The sequence below is a fragment of the Brassica rapa genome, chromosome A06 (assembly GCF_000309985.2).
Source record: "Brassica rapa cultivar Chiifu-401-42 chromosome A06, CAAS_Brap_v3.01, whole genome shotgun sequence".
Lineage (NCBI taxonomy): Eukaryota > Viridiplantae > Streptophyta > Magnoliopsida > Brassicales > Brassicaceae > Brassica > Brassica rapa.
Genome location: NC_024800.2, coordinates 1,835,798 through 1,850,788, shown reverse-complemented (window position 1 = coordinate 1,850,788; position 14,991 = coordinate 1,835,798). Strand labels below are relative to the sequence as shown.

The following is a 14,991-nucleotide window of genomic DNA, read 5'->3' as shown; positions in this document are numbered from 1 at the left end:
TCCCGGGCCTAACGAGTTACCAAAAAATCGGAGATTAAGCGGGGTATACGCGGAACCTAGTTTTTATATAATTTTATTTAATTTAATATTAAAATTAGATATATGGTGTAAATATAACATAATATCTGTATATTGAATTTATACTACTATCTATCTCTAACAAAATCCATTATTAAAAATATATATACATATGATACATGTGTGAATATTAAACAGACTTCATCAAAAATATTATAATAGTATGTAATTTCACTGCAACCTTTCATCTAACATAGTATTAAAATGTTTATTTCATGGAGGAAAAGTGAACTAGTAGTACGTTTGACATATTTTAAATTTGTTTTGTCTTAAAACTCCCCACAATAAATAAGAAATTAAAAATGCAAAAATCTAAGAATTGACAATATCCTACATCGGAGAGAACAAACAAAAGTTACTCGGCAAGTACTCTATAAATATACATATTTCTCTGCTGCTCTAATGTGTATGTGGGCTTTAGATAACCCAAAGCTCGCCAACAGTTTAAAATTTATGTGGGAATTAAATCGGTTAAAAATCGGGTTTTGTCCGGTTTATCAAACTAGGCGGCCGATTTTATGTGGGTCCGATTTTATGGACCGAATTGGTCTAAAGCGCCACGGTTCCCTACCGTCGAGCGCCTAGGCGGCCGCTTATTCGGCTAGGCGGCCGCGTTTTCGAACAGGGCATACAGTTAGTTTTTTGTAATGCATTTACAATTTATTTTCACCGTATGATAGTTCAGTATTGTAATGCAAGGTTAAAATAGTCCACACAAGCGCAATCATCGATGAGATCGAAAAGAAAAGAGATGAGATGACACCACACGTGAAAGCCAGAGGTTGGTCCGACACTTCTCCCTTTCAGGCCTAAAAGTTTGTGATTATTCCCTTCTTTTTATCCTCCCATTTTTTTATTTACTAACTATCATAATTTTATTCAGGGGTTTTACATATATATGTGATTTTTGAAAATATGTGTTTTTTACTTTATACAAAGATCAATGAGCTGTTAAAATACGAATGACTAGTGAGATGATCATAATATAACCAATGATACACAAAATAACACTGACACCAATTTCCCTCAATATATTTATGCCAATGATATATATATAGATGTTACACTATTATAAATTGATGTATGTTTATTAGGTAAAGTTTAACTGGTATTAATTTATTAAGACATTCATTATCTTCTAAGAAAGAACCAACGTAGTTTAATCAGAGAATGGTAAAATCAGCCTCAAGAGGAACTGCAACTTCATTGCCATCTCGCCACCATCCAACTGCCCATGCCTCGGGAGATTGATGATTCTGTGGAATGGTTTATTGACAAGCATAGTATGAAAATGTACTATTCTTCTCTTGGCAGTCTGTGAGATATCGACAGGATGAAAAGGACTGGGCGGGTGTAATATGGTTCAAAGAAGCTGTGCCTAAGCATGCTTTCAACATGTGAGTGGCCAATGCTGATAAACTAGCTACAAAAAGCAGACTTGCTTCATGGGGTTTGCAGGTCTCTACATTATATGTACCTTCTGCTCTAGGGATCTTGAAACCAGAGACCATCTATTTGTCATGTGCTAAAGTAGTTGATCCATCTTTATTGGTTTATATTCTTTTAAGGCAATTTTTTTTGGTGTTTTATGCTGATTTTTTTAAAACACTGATTAAAACATTGTATTTCGAAATCAGTTTTCTTAATAAACATTGTATTTTGAATGTAGTGTCAACTAGTACTGTACTGAACGTATTTTATATATAGAAGACTATTAGCTAATAAGAACAAATGCTGAAAATTGCAAACTCGCAATTTGGACTCTGAGATGTTGATTTATATACGACATTACTTACACCAGTAGACTAAAATAAATTTTCTGAAATTAAAACCAAAAAATTATTATACTCTCTCCATTTTACAAAGAAAGAGTTTTCACTTATTCACAGAAAACGCAATAAATTTATATTACAAATACATCTTTTGTGATTATCAGCTTAAATAAAACATCCATTAGTAATTCAATAAGCAATTATTATTTTTTTAAAATATATAATTTACTATTAGATAATAGAAATTTTCAGAAACACGCAAAAATTGTTTTGTGAAATAATTTTTCAAAAGATTTATCATTGTGGAACAGAAATAGTAAATATGTTGGATAGAAAATCAATGCTTTTCAGCTTCCTTTAAATTCGGAGAAAATGTTTTCATAAAAATATCCACTTTTAACCCCAAAAAACTAAGTTCCAGCACGAACAAAATTGGTATGGACGCTCGAGGACCAGCACAACAAGGCCACAGGGTGTGTACTCGAATGTTCACACGTTGCACTTTCATTCACAACCAAGAACGCCGACCAGAATGGACCCAACTTTCGCTTTTAAAGCGTTTGACCATATTACGCGTTCTTTTGAAGATTTTCAGAAACATTTTACACTTGACCTCTCATTTTTTATTTATTTTACTTTTATTTTGAACCATATACTAGTATAATTTAATTTATCATTTTCTCTTTGTTTTTTTTTTGTCGTCTCACGAGTAACACTGTCGGGAAAATTCAACTCCTTCAATTCGTGCGCAGTCAGAATTTCAATAAAGGTATTACAAAGTCATCATTCATGATTTCTTTACAAGACTTTTGGAAAGAACAAATATTATCCTTACTACAAAAAGGTCCCTTCTATAAAGAGACCACTATTCTTGCTATGCGTAGAAAACAAAAATATCATTATACATGATAGTTTGATTCATGTGACATATCCAGGCCAAGAAAAGATAAGCTAGTACTGTTTAATTAGTTCAGATATCATACATAATCACCACCAACTTATAACTAATTCTTGAATTTTTTAACACCAACATAAATCATCTATAGACGGATAAAAAAAACTTGGGTTTGACAAAAGCAAATGACATATTCAAAGATACATTAGCAAATGGTTCAGCGTTTAATAGTTGGGATCCATCAACATCACCACGTCAAGGAAACAACGCCAACTGGTTCGGTGTTCTTTGTAGCATGCAACTACGTTTGGGGTTTACAACTTGAGGGAATGAGCTTAACCAGGATGTTAAACCTCGATCAATTGGTTCCTACGAAGAATCTACCAACCATGATTCTAATGAACAATGATTTTAATGGCCTAATGCCACAGGTTAAGAGGCTTACTTCGTTGAGATCTTTGTATTTGTCTAATAGCCGGTTCTCTTGAGAGATAAAGGCTAATGCATTTCAAGATATGCTTTAGTCGAAGAAGAATGTGTTGGCGAATATCGCCTCCAGGGGGAACAATTCCTTCTTCTTTGCCAATGCGAATATAAGTTCGGCTGAAGGTGCAGTAGCTATAAGTCAAACTTAAGATGCAGCAGATACAAGTCAAACAGTTGAAGCTGAAGATGCAGCAACTGTAAGTCAAACGTTTGAAGCTGAAAATGCAGCGACTATAAGTCAAACGGTTGAAGCTGAATATGCTTCTATGCATCAAGCAGTTGATACTAACAATGATCACAAGGTCTTGTAGGGAAGGATGCTGAGTGTGATGATCCTTCAGAACCGGTGTCTCACTCAGAGACTCGTAATCGTCCGGAAGTAGAGAACAAAGAAGATCCGAGCAAAGATGTTGATGGATCAAGTATATTACATAGTAAGTGATGATTACTGGAGCTTTGTCCTCTGTTTAATAATCTCTCTGAGCTTAATTAGTGAATGATTCAGTTGTTGTTTTTCTACGTCACTCACTCTTGTTAGACAACTCCTTGACTGTACTCTTATAAATTCCTACAGCATCTAGTACACATGATGTAATTGTAATGCAAGATACTAAGCATAAATTTATATTTATTTTCCTATAAGTACAAAATCATTTGCAGAATTTAAAAGACAGTATGAAATGTAGAAAAGGAAAAGAGAACTTTTTTATTTTGAATCTAATTTACAATAACATAAACTCTATAACAATAAGAATACTTAGATATTTAAAGCACATATAACCAATTCACAGTAAAAATAAATAAAGGAAAAAATAATTTGAAAGTGATTATAGTGCCAAAACATTCTTGATGATCCCAGATAAGAGATTCAAGAAATGCCAATGGTTTTACCAAGAAGCCAGAGAACAAGAGACAATTCAAGTCCGAAAATTGTATGGAGTGTACCTCTATCAAGTGTAAATCCATAAACTGTGATTCCTGCTCTGTTATTCTCGAAGTAACTCACTACAAACAAACAAAATAAATCCAACCAGACATAGTTAAGTAAGAGACCATTAATACAAAAGGCATTGCAGAATATCTATTTTGTTTAATTTACCTAGAGCTTGTCGTTTCTGGAATGAGATGGTACTGAAAGCATAAGCAGGAATGATGTTATTGTTGTCTAGATCATCTTCTTCGTCACCATAATCATCACTATCTGATTCTGCTAACGTGATAACATCATTGCCTTTATTGTTATTGCTGTTTCTAGCAACCAAAGTTGGAGTCTCTCCATCTGCTATCTCAAAAGATTCTAACGTTGCGCATACATGCCATTTTGCAGCTAAGCATGTCACGGCTTGAGCCTTGTGTGTGATCTTTGACGCACTTCGTAATAGTATGAGCAATGCAGTGACCAATGTCATTGAACAAAGCTGAAGATAAAAAAGGCACACAAAATGAGTTTCTTTAAATAGGTATATTCAGAAACAAACATTACTATAGTGAGTGATTATGGCGGGTTTTAACCACAACCGGATGAAACATTCGTGTTGTCCCCTAAAATTTAAGAGCTATCATAGTCACATGACCCCCAAATTGCGATTTTTTTAATTAAGATTAACTCATAAATATTTCTATCTTCCAAAATCTCAGATTGAGTAAATGAAACTTACTGCGAGTTCTCCAGCTCTGTACATATTAACTTCAGTGTAAGCTTTGGTAGTAATAAGCAGAGAAGAAAACTGACTTCCAGTGACAAGAACCAACAAGCATAGAATGAAAGAACGATATCTATGGCTGATGATTCTGAGATGACGTCTGATACGAAGATGTTCAGACAAGATAGAACCAACATCTGAATCAATCTGAAAGAGCTTAGCAAAGTCCTGTAGGCGAAGGATCTGAAGATGGCAAATGAGACGGAAGAGAACACAGACAAGGAAGATTACGGTTGTTCGGTAAAGCCAAGAACAAAGCTCCATAACACAAGCGACTGTATCGCTTAAGATAACGTTTCCTAAAAACGGTATTTGAGATCCACCTGAAGCGTACCACCATATTTTGTAAGCACTCATTGCTAAGAAACAAGGGATCACGAAGTAGGAGACAATATGAAGCGACGTCTGCAAAAGCAAAGCACATTTAATAAATTTTTGATTCAGATGATAATGCTTGTGGAATAAGTAATATGGTAAATCAACTACAGAGAATTCACCAAAGTTCTGGACTTGATTAATGTCACAATACATGAACCACCTAAATATTGAATTTGCTATATGATATTATCAAAACTGTAAATTTGTTTAAATTTTGCTGACTTGAGTAACATGTGGAATGTTGGTTTAATAAAACATCAAAGTGACGTCATATGATCTCACCAATAAACTAAAAAATAGTTAAATCAATTTTAAGTCAGATTAAACCGGTGTTTTACTGTTAACGTAAAATTAGTATTGTTTATGATTTTGATAAAATTGATCATATTGCAAAAGAATAGGTAACAAGTTTAAATATTTAAAGATTTTATGTATGTATTGTCTTAATCAACATTTCATGTATGATTTATAAGGGAATAGGCTATTTTCCTAAAAAGTTAAGGAAGAAAATCACAATCGTATAATAATTATATTTTCTTTTGTTTACGATACTCAACCCTTAAAGATGCGTCGAGTAGTTTCCTAACTTTATAATATTCATGAATCATGATGATTCTTCCCCCTATCTTTTCATTTGTTCTATTATTTTTTTGTCCATCTTGTCCATATTCTTTGTACACTTTATTTGCCTGCCATTAGAAAATTAAATTCTACAATAATTGATGTTTTCAACTTTATTTTTTTATGTGGCAGAGATTACTTGTTTAACACTTTACACCATTAGCGAAAAAAGATTTATTGTAGTTTAGCTTCAACATACTCCGACATGATCTGGACGAAGTACGATCCAAAATTTTCTAACAGAACACAACAGATTTGTCTTTTACCAGTTCAGTTCTGTAATAATTTATTTTATGAATTCGAAGAAACGGTAGAAACTAAAAAAATAAATTTAATTTTTTTTATAAACTCACATTGAGTTGATTGGTGTAGTTTCTGCGTACGGTTTCGCTCTCGTCCCATAACTTATCGAAGAAGAGGAACCGTCGGAGACCGTACTTGCTAACGAATCTAGTGAGGCAGAGAAAAGAGACGGCGGCGACGCTGCTTAGAGACAGCTGTACGACGGAGTCGTACGGTCTTGAATGATAACTGTCGCAGTCAGCGCAAGCGAGGAGGAAGTGAGAGATCGCTGGAACCACGAGCGTGAAGACGACGAACATGGTCCACGAGAGGATCGCAGTCCATGGACTCGAGTGGTCCACGCACATCCATCTCAGGTATTTACGGAAGCTCTGTAGCTCGTCTTGCTGGTGCGAGACGCAGCGGTTAAAGACTTTGTTTCTGTTGTTCTCGCGGTTGATCAGCGGCTCGTTTCCGGTGGTGATGTCGATGTCCGCCATGGACGAGAGAATCAGAGTTTGAGAGAGAAGCAGAGATGTCGCGTTTGCGTTTCCTTTTTGGTATTCGGTGACACGATTTGTGAACAGACGTTAATGATGGAAAACGCTATTTATAAGTTAGTTTTATTTGTTTTGCGTGTATTTGTCTTGTAAGTTCAGGATCAAATATATATTTGGCGTATAGTGAGAGATAATATTTGGAGTATCATAAAATTAAGGATCAAAAATATTTTTGAGAGGTAATTTAAGTAAATGATATAATACTCCTCTAAATAACATGAAATTAGGATCAAATATTGATTCACTATCTAAAATATTAGAGTATTTAGAGAAATATTATATCATTTTCTTAATTAACTCTCTCAAATGTATTTGATCCTTTATTTTATGATACTCCAAATATAAATGTAATAATAGTTGGAGTAGCATAGAATAAAATATCAAAATATATTTCTTCTTATCAAATGACTAACAACTTTTTCTTGAAAACAATATTTAGGTGTATGCTGTTTTTCTTTTAACGACACAAAGTTTTACTAAACAGCATGTTATTAAGAGACATGCATGACTTTTTAACTGGATATTCCATTTTTATAAATATGAAGAAATTACAAGGGATTTCACATGATTATAGCCTAACAACAACAGATTACAGACGACCTGGATACAAAAAAAAAAGAATGCGCTACAAAAACGTACTCTAAATACCTTTTCAAAAAAAAAAAAATTTACTCAAAATACAAAAGCCAAGTCGATAAGAAGGTTATAGTCGACGGATGGTTTCTTTGCGCACGAGAGAGGAAAGTCCAGCTTTGCTCTAAGAGTTTGCTTAATGTCTGAGATCAAAGCAGATGGATGTCTACTTATTTTCTATTTATTTTCTTCATATTTAAATTTATGTTATTTTAAAATTAGCACCTAATTTAGTTTCTTTACAATAAAATCTAGCACCTAATTTAGTGTTTGCTTACAAATGCTTTTATAATTGTTTGCATCAATTAATGAACGTTCATAGTCATATAGTGCAATGCAACGATATACTAAATGTGATATAACATTTGTTTACGATAATGTTTTCACGATTCGCGGATGGACTGAATTTATGTGGATTGTCATGGGAGAACGTTGGATTTGCCGGATTTTGTTGAGCTCTAGGAAAGCGGTTTAGCTGATTGAAACTACTTGATAATATTCATATATATAAACTAATCATAGATTAACATGTTCGTGCCAAACTATTAATAAGAACTTAATAATGTTGGACATAAAGAACGTTATAAGAAGAAAAAACAAGATGTAAAAAAAGAAATGAAGCAGAAGGTGAACACAGACTGTCTAGTGGGCCATCTTTAGCATGTGTTTAGGTCTTCACAGATCACCGTAGAAACATCGCCACGCCTGTTGTTAGGCTGTTCCTAATAACCCATTTTCATTTTTAAATTACTAAACGAGTCGATTTAAATTATGCAAGAAAACAAAAGCATCATTGGATCTTTGTGAATGTACGATGATTTTCTTACTAAATTATTTTACGAAGACCTTTAAGAACTGTTTATAACCACCGAGCGGGAGATGTCTTGAGTTTACTGGAAGAAAAGTATCTTTTTTTTAAAAAGGCATCTTAAAATGTGTAACTCAGCCAATGCTAATGATCAGTCTGAATATGTTATTATTCATAATTTTTTAATTCAAAAGTTAATAGTTGTGATGCTTTGAAATCAATTCGCTTGTTTGTATCTGGTTGATTACTTATGATCTTGTCAGTGCCTTAGTGGCTATGTTATATACACACTATGGAACCACATAATTATACTGTAATCAATTACTTATTTCACATGTTCATTATTAATCATATAATTTCGTGAATTAATTTCTCCAATAGCCATCTTCATAAGTACACCTCCCGACAGGTACGTTCCTGCTTTAAATCAGGTAAAGTAACAGTTTCAGGCCACATAATATAAAAAAATTTGTGCCACATTTACAAATTAAGTGCAGCTCAAATGGTTTGAAAAGAGAAATTAGTGACCTCCTTTCCTTTGGTTAGAGTCTTGCTCTCTCTCATTCACATATATTTTTTTTTTTGCAGTATTAATATAACTATAAAGGCCACATCATTTTAACATGCTTTAAGCCTCAATGATATTCGGGACGGCACTGCTCTCGGATCGTATAAAACAACCTCCTTGTCATGAAAAAAATTTGCACTTTATCATCCATGTGAAATGATGAGGATAACATTGAGTCTTATTGATCGTTAGTAATAGACGTTCTGATCACAAGATAATATACTACGGTTTACGGTTGGATACGAAACTACCCATGAGTTTTAAGTCACAAATTTTCCAATAAATAAAGGAAAATACACAGTTTCCAGTTTGTAAAAGTCGCTGAGTTGCTGGTCGAGAAGGACTCTCCCAGGCACTCTCTCTGAGGCTTTGACTCATGAAACTGAGCTTCTGTTTCAGGGATAGTGACATTTCACTCTGTTGCTGTTTTTAGAAACTTTTCAAATTGCTCATTTCTTCTTTCAAAGAGGATAGATACCCTGATCCTTTTCTCGAAGTAGCATCCTCCACACACACTCAACCATCTCAGATCAAAGGACAGTATAGATCTAGAGCATTCTACTACACTTTCTCCTGTTTCCTCAAGAATCTACTACTCTCACCTCTCCTTCTAAGCTTACGAAGTCTAAAGATCCATTTCTCGGCTTGTTCGTTGTCCAAACTCACTATCTAAGATCAAGTGTTTTTGTTTGATTAATATTTAATTATAAATTATTTTATATTTAAGTTTTAACTTTTATAATTGAAAGATATCATTTCAAGATAACAATACAATACAAAAGAATTATCTTATTTTCTAAAATATAATATTAATAATAAAAATATATTTTTAGTTATACAATAAATTATATATGAAATTCATTAAGTATAACATAGGGTTTAACCGTTCTAACTTTTAATATGAAAGGTTGAATGCGCAAAATTACCTCGCAAATAATAATATAGATTTACTATCATAAACTGTTTGTAACAAGATTTTTGGTTAAGTATATATAGTCCTCCTATATATTAAATGAGAATTCACTTAATTGACTTTTACTTAAGTGTCAATCATAGAGATAATTTAAGAAAAATTATTATAATTTGACTGGTTGAAGGATATTCAATATTTAATTATTTTAATTAGATCTAATATAAAATTTAAGTTTAGAACTAATTAATATCGCTTACCAAATAGTCTAAATGATATTACAAATAATAATTTATGGTAGCTAATTATCAAAATTATAGAAACTGTAATAATGTTTGATTCATTTTTTTAATATTTATATACTACATAAAATAATTAGTAGAACACAATGTCTAGAAATCAATATAATGATTTCATATTCTTATATAAAACATTACATTTTTATATAAATAATTATAATATTATTAATGTATTATAATGTCGATATATGTCTTATAAGTCATTTGTTAAAAATTAAAACATTTATAAAATTATCTATCATGGCTTACAAAAATATTTTATCTTAATTTTAAATTATTTATATGCGTTTATAAAACATTTATAATATAAAATAAAAAATTTCAGAATATTAAACAAGAAGTCACTTAAGTGATTTTTGCTTACATGTCAATCATTTGTGAAGTCTTAAGAAAATTATTATTATGATTTTCTTGATCGAATTTTAATTTTATTTATTTTAGTTTAGATTAAAGATAAAAAAAATCTAGAACCAATTAATATCACTTGCCAAATAATTTAAATTATACTACAAATAATGATTTATGAAACTAATTGTTGAATTTATCTAAAGAAGAATAACATTTGACCAATTCTTTTTATATTTATAAACTAAATAATATAATGAACGGAATTTTTTTTATGATTTTTAATTATTTAATTAGATTTAAAATCAAAGGTAAATCTAAAACTAATTATTATCACTTGCCAAATAACCCAGATGATATTACAAATAATAAATAATTGTACCTAATTTTCAAAGTTATAGAAAGTGTTATAATGTTTGATCAATTCTTTTTATATTTACATAAAATACTGGAAAAAAACAATTTATAGTAATCGATATAATGATTTCACATTGATATAAAAATATAGTCGGACCTATAATAATTATTAATCTCTTATAATGTCCATATATGCTTCATAAACATTTAGACTTTGAATATTGGGCGAACTATATTTAATAAAACATGTGAGAAATTTGATTTAAAAAATGTTTTGCAATTAAGTCAAATAATATGTTATGATTGAAAAGAATTCTAAGATGGATTTTTGGTTTATTGGTTGTATGTTTTGTATTACTATATAGAGAGAGCAATAAATATTTGACAAAAATATGTAAAAAATTAGGAAAACAGTAGCAAAAAATTAGTAAAAAGAACGAAATGATAATGAGAAAAAGAAAAGAGGCCGAAAAATGCATAATATGTGTTGGTGAAGTTAATGTGATATATATATATATATATATATAATTCTACAAACATTTGTTATTACTAAATATTCATCTGTTATTTTTACATCAAATTTATAGAAATTTTACATTTGATTTTAAAACTATTTGAAGTTAAAATTTATATTTTTAATGTTTTTAATTATTATTTAAAATTATGACATTGTATATATAATATATATTTTTATACAATATTTATATCTGCAATCCTCGGGCAACCACTTAGTTATACATTAAAAAGAGGACACATTTATACTTACCCTATAAAAGAAGGTTCCATGTGGCATTCAAATGTAGCTTTCTTTCCATAGTCAAGAGCTACAAACTTGTTATCCTGTTGTATTTGATACAATTATCAACCAAACATATGCTGACGCTGAGGAAAAACAAATCAAATAATAGATGATATTCATGATCAAAGCAACTAATAGATAAAATGTACAGATCGATGTGAAGATATATCATAGTATGAAGAAAGCGGATATTAGTCCCCAGACCTGAATTTCAATGGATAAGGACTACATCTTCTCCATGAGTGTGTTTCCTTAACAGAATCCGTATGTGTGCTAATTTTGTGCAGCGTTTTCTCGAAATACACGTCACCAATATATAAAATACATAATAAATATATATATATATATATCATAAGTTTGATTTATATTTTTTTTTCTTTTTTGAAGATTTAATTTTTTCATTTTTTATTTGAAGATTGAGTAATAGTTACGTTTTGTAGATTTCATTATGACGCCTATTTGTAGATGTGATGCGACAACGGTCTCTACCAGGACATTTTGCCACATAACCATAGAGGGTGGAACGGGAACTTTGACAAAAATCTAAGAAATGAAAATAAAACAATCTTTTGAAAGTATTAACACGCACAACACGACAATAAGTCTCCCAAAAATTGTTCCAAATTTGGATTGAGACTTCACTCTTGAATTTTGATATAAAAGAACGATCTCTTGAAGTACATTCCATTCATTCATGAACAATTTTGTTATGGAATACTTTTCTTTGTATTTTATCAAAATATTTTTAGAATTGGTGGAATGACCATTCCATTCCATTCATATCAAATGATAAAAAAAAGTTTTTGGAATCAATGGAATCCACCATTCCACATCATTCCATTCTAAAATATATATACTTACTACATACACAATATAATAACTAAAACATAATTATTTTGCATAAATATTAAAGAGTACACTAAGTTAATACCATTAAATTTTTTAACTAACAACAATTTTGAGAATATTTCAAAACTACTGTAATACTAGTCTTTTGCATCATTTATTGTTTTTTTTCCTAAACCTTTATAAAGCTAGAGTTTTGTGATGTTAATTTTTTTGGATTTTGGTAAGATTTACATAAAATAAAATTTGAGAATCATCGTAAAAACTGAGTTTAAATATATTTATATTTTGTGAAGGTTTTTGATTTTTTTTTATTTAAAAAATTGCATATTTTTTGCTAAAAATTGCATATTTTTTGCTAAAAAATGTAGATTTTTTGCTGAAAATGTATATTTTTTTGCTAAAAAATGTATATTTTATGAAAATAAAGAAAAAAGCGTTTGAAGATGTTACTTTTATAATTAAATAGTGGATTATATATCACTATTTAATTTTGTCTCCAGAAAACTAAATTTCTGGATCCGCCACCGTAATTCCTACTAAAGTTAACATGCATGTTATGTTATTTTCTTCTGACTTAGGGTCTGACTGGTGACCATTCGGGAAACAAGAGGAACGGATTAAAAAGGAATGTTCGGGAATAAAATAGCAGGAATGAAAAGGAATGATCGTTCCTTATCACTTTTAACAAGGAATACTTTTGTTCTTTAATTCTTTACAAAAAAAAGAATGAAAAGGAATGAGAGGGAATTATTATTCCTTGTGAATGGTGATTTTTTTCAGGAACGTTAGGGAATGCATTATTCCTCGTCGTTCCCTGGTCACCATTCATACCCTTAATTTCATATTTAATTGCAAGAGAATAAAAAAAGATACAAAGCCTTTCGGCCTAGAGTTTTTGAAACTCAAATTAAGTTATGCAGCCCAATACAGACTTAAGCCCAAATATTAAAAATCACACGATCAGTTAATCGGGGGCTTTGGTTGAAGCCGAATAAACGGAGGATTGCATGTCGGAGAAGGCGGAGTAGAAATTTCAACAGAGTTCCTATTCCACATCTGAATCAACCGAGAAGAGTGGGATGGATTCCTTTCATGATAACTAAGAAACATATTTTTTGGACTATAATTGGTTGGTCCACAATGGACAAAGGTATTCAATTTTATCATACACAGGTATAAGTTGGTTATCAGTTGGTTTGAAGGGGTTGAGGAAGCTAATAAGCATGGACCTGGAGTTCACCAAGCTTAAAAGCATTGATGGGATAGGAACAAGCTTACCAAATCTTCAGGTGTTGAAACTATATTTTTCTAGTGTTTTGATTGATGCAAGATCAATTGAAGAGCTTCAACTTTTAGAGCACTTGAAGATTTTAACAGTAAACGTGAAAGATGCTTTAATTTTGGAAAGTATCCAAAGAGTTGAGCGATTGGCGAGTTGTGTTCAACGCCTTTGGATTTCCGAAATGTCCGCAGAGGTATTAACATTAAACACGGCAGCTCTGGGTGGTCTTCGAGAACTTGATATTACGATGTCCAAAATCTCAGAGATAAAGATAGATTGGAAAAGCAAAGAGAAAGAAGATCTTCCTTCTCCATGCTTCAAGCACCTCTCCAGTATTTCTATATTTGGTTTGGAAGGTCCAAAAGAATTGAGCTGGTTATTGTTTGCTCCAAATCTCAAGCATCTACATGTGGAAGATTCAGGAGGCATAGAAGAAATAATAAATAAGGAGAAGGGAATGAGTATTAGCAATGTGCATCCTGATATGACGGTTCCCTTTGCGAAGCTACAATCCCTCACTTTAAGGGATTTGAAGAAATTAAAGAGAATATGCTCAAGTCCTCCTCCTGCTCTTCCATCCCTGATAAAGTTTGATGTCGAAGACTGCCCAAAGCTACCCAAACCTGCCATTAGAGAGTTTCAGAGACACGAGCAGGAGTAAGGAAGTTGATGAATGAGGCTCCGAATAATATGTGTGTGTGTGTATCCTCTCAGTTTCTTAAACTTCTTGGTTTTGGGTTTTATGTTCTGCTTTTGCTTGAATGACATTGTTGTCAAAATTGTATTTCTCAAAGCAGGAAACTTTTTCATTGTTGCATTTCCCCTTCTCTCCAGTTTGTAATCATTTGATACATTTTCCTCAAAGCTTTCATTTGTGTGTGTTTTGTTTCATGGATCTCTTGATTGATGCTCGCCATGGCTGCTGGTTCTGAACTTAGTTAATGGCTTTTCTCTCTTCCTTGAATTAAAGAGCTACAACAAGCAAATAGAGGGCATCTTAATTTGACAAAACTTTGGGACATTATATATGACTTTAGAGAAACGGCATCTCTGTTTTAAGATAAGTGTGGCCCTCAACTGAAACAGTTTGATTCAAATGTTCGATGTTTCCGAAGAACCTTAAATTTCACTCGTGGATCTGCTATGTAACCTGTCAACTTGACTCGATATTTGAATGATATCAACCTGTGATCTGGAGTTTGAGTGATTAAATATCAGAGATGTGAAAAGAGATAAATCTTCTGTCTGAATGATTTATTTTCTCAAGAGGTCATATGAAAGTGATAAGCAACCACTAGAAAAACTGCATTTTGATTTTCCCACGGTACATTCTTCAATAAGTCATATTTTCATTTTGAGTAGGCAA

At 31.6% G+C, this 14,991-nt stretch overlaps 1 protein-coding gene across 1 annotated transcript; it reads right to left on the bottom strand.

Annotated features, from left to right (window-relative positions):
• Positions 1 to 3,912: 3,912 nt before the first annotated feature.
• LOC103871333 lies at positions 3,913 to 7,254 on the bottom strand. The gene is made up of 4 exons (XM_009149573.2): positions 6,287 to 7,254; positions 4,890 to 5,339; positions 4,331 to 4,649; positions 3,913 to 4,236 (listed from the first exon to the last, which is right to left on the bottom strand). The coding sequence occupies exons 1-4, from the start codon at positions 6,713 to 6,715 to the stop codon at positions 4,100 to 4,102; spliced, it is 1,335 nt and encodes a 444-aa protein (XP_009147821.1). The 5' UTR covers positions 6,716 to 7,254; the 3' UTR covers positions 3,913 to 4,099.
• Between the last annotated feature and the right edge of the window lie 7,737 nt (positions 7,255 to 14,991).

What these genes read in the sequence shown, in the direction of transcription:
- LOC103871333 (XM_009149573.2), bottom strand. Translation starts at nt 6,715, where the DNA reads ATGGCGGACATCGACATCACCACCGGAAACGAGCCGCTGATCAACCGC. An exon ending in ACAGAGCTGGAGAACTCGCA is followed by an intron (nt 4,650 to 4,889) that starts GTAAGTTTCATT and finishes TTTTATCTTCAG; the next exon opens with CTTTGTTCAATGACATTGGT. An exon ending in CCAGAAACGACAAGCTCTAG is followed by an intron (nt 4,237 to 4,330) that starts GTAAATTAAACA and finishes GTTTGTTTGTAG; the next exon opens with TGAGTTACTTCGAGAATAAC.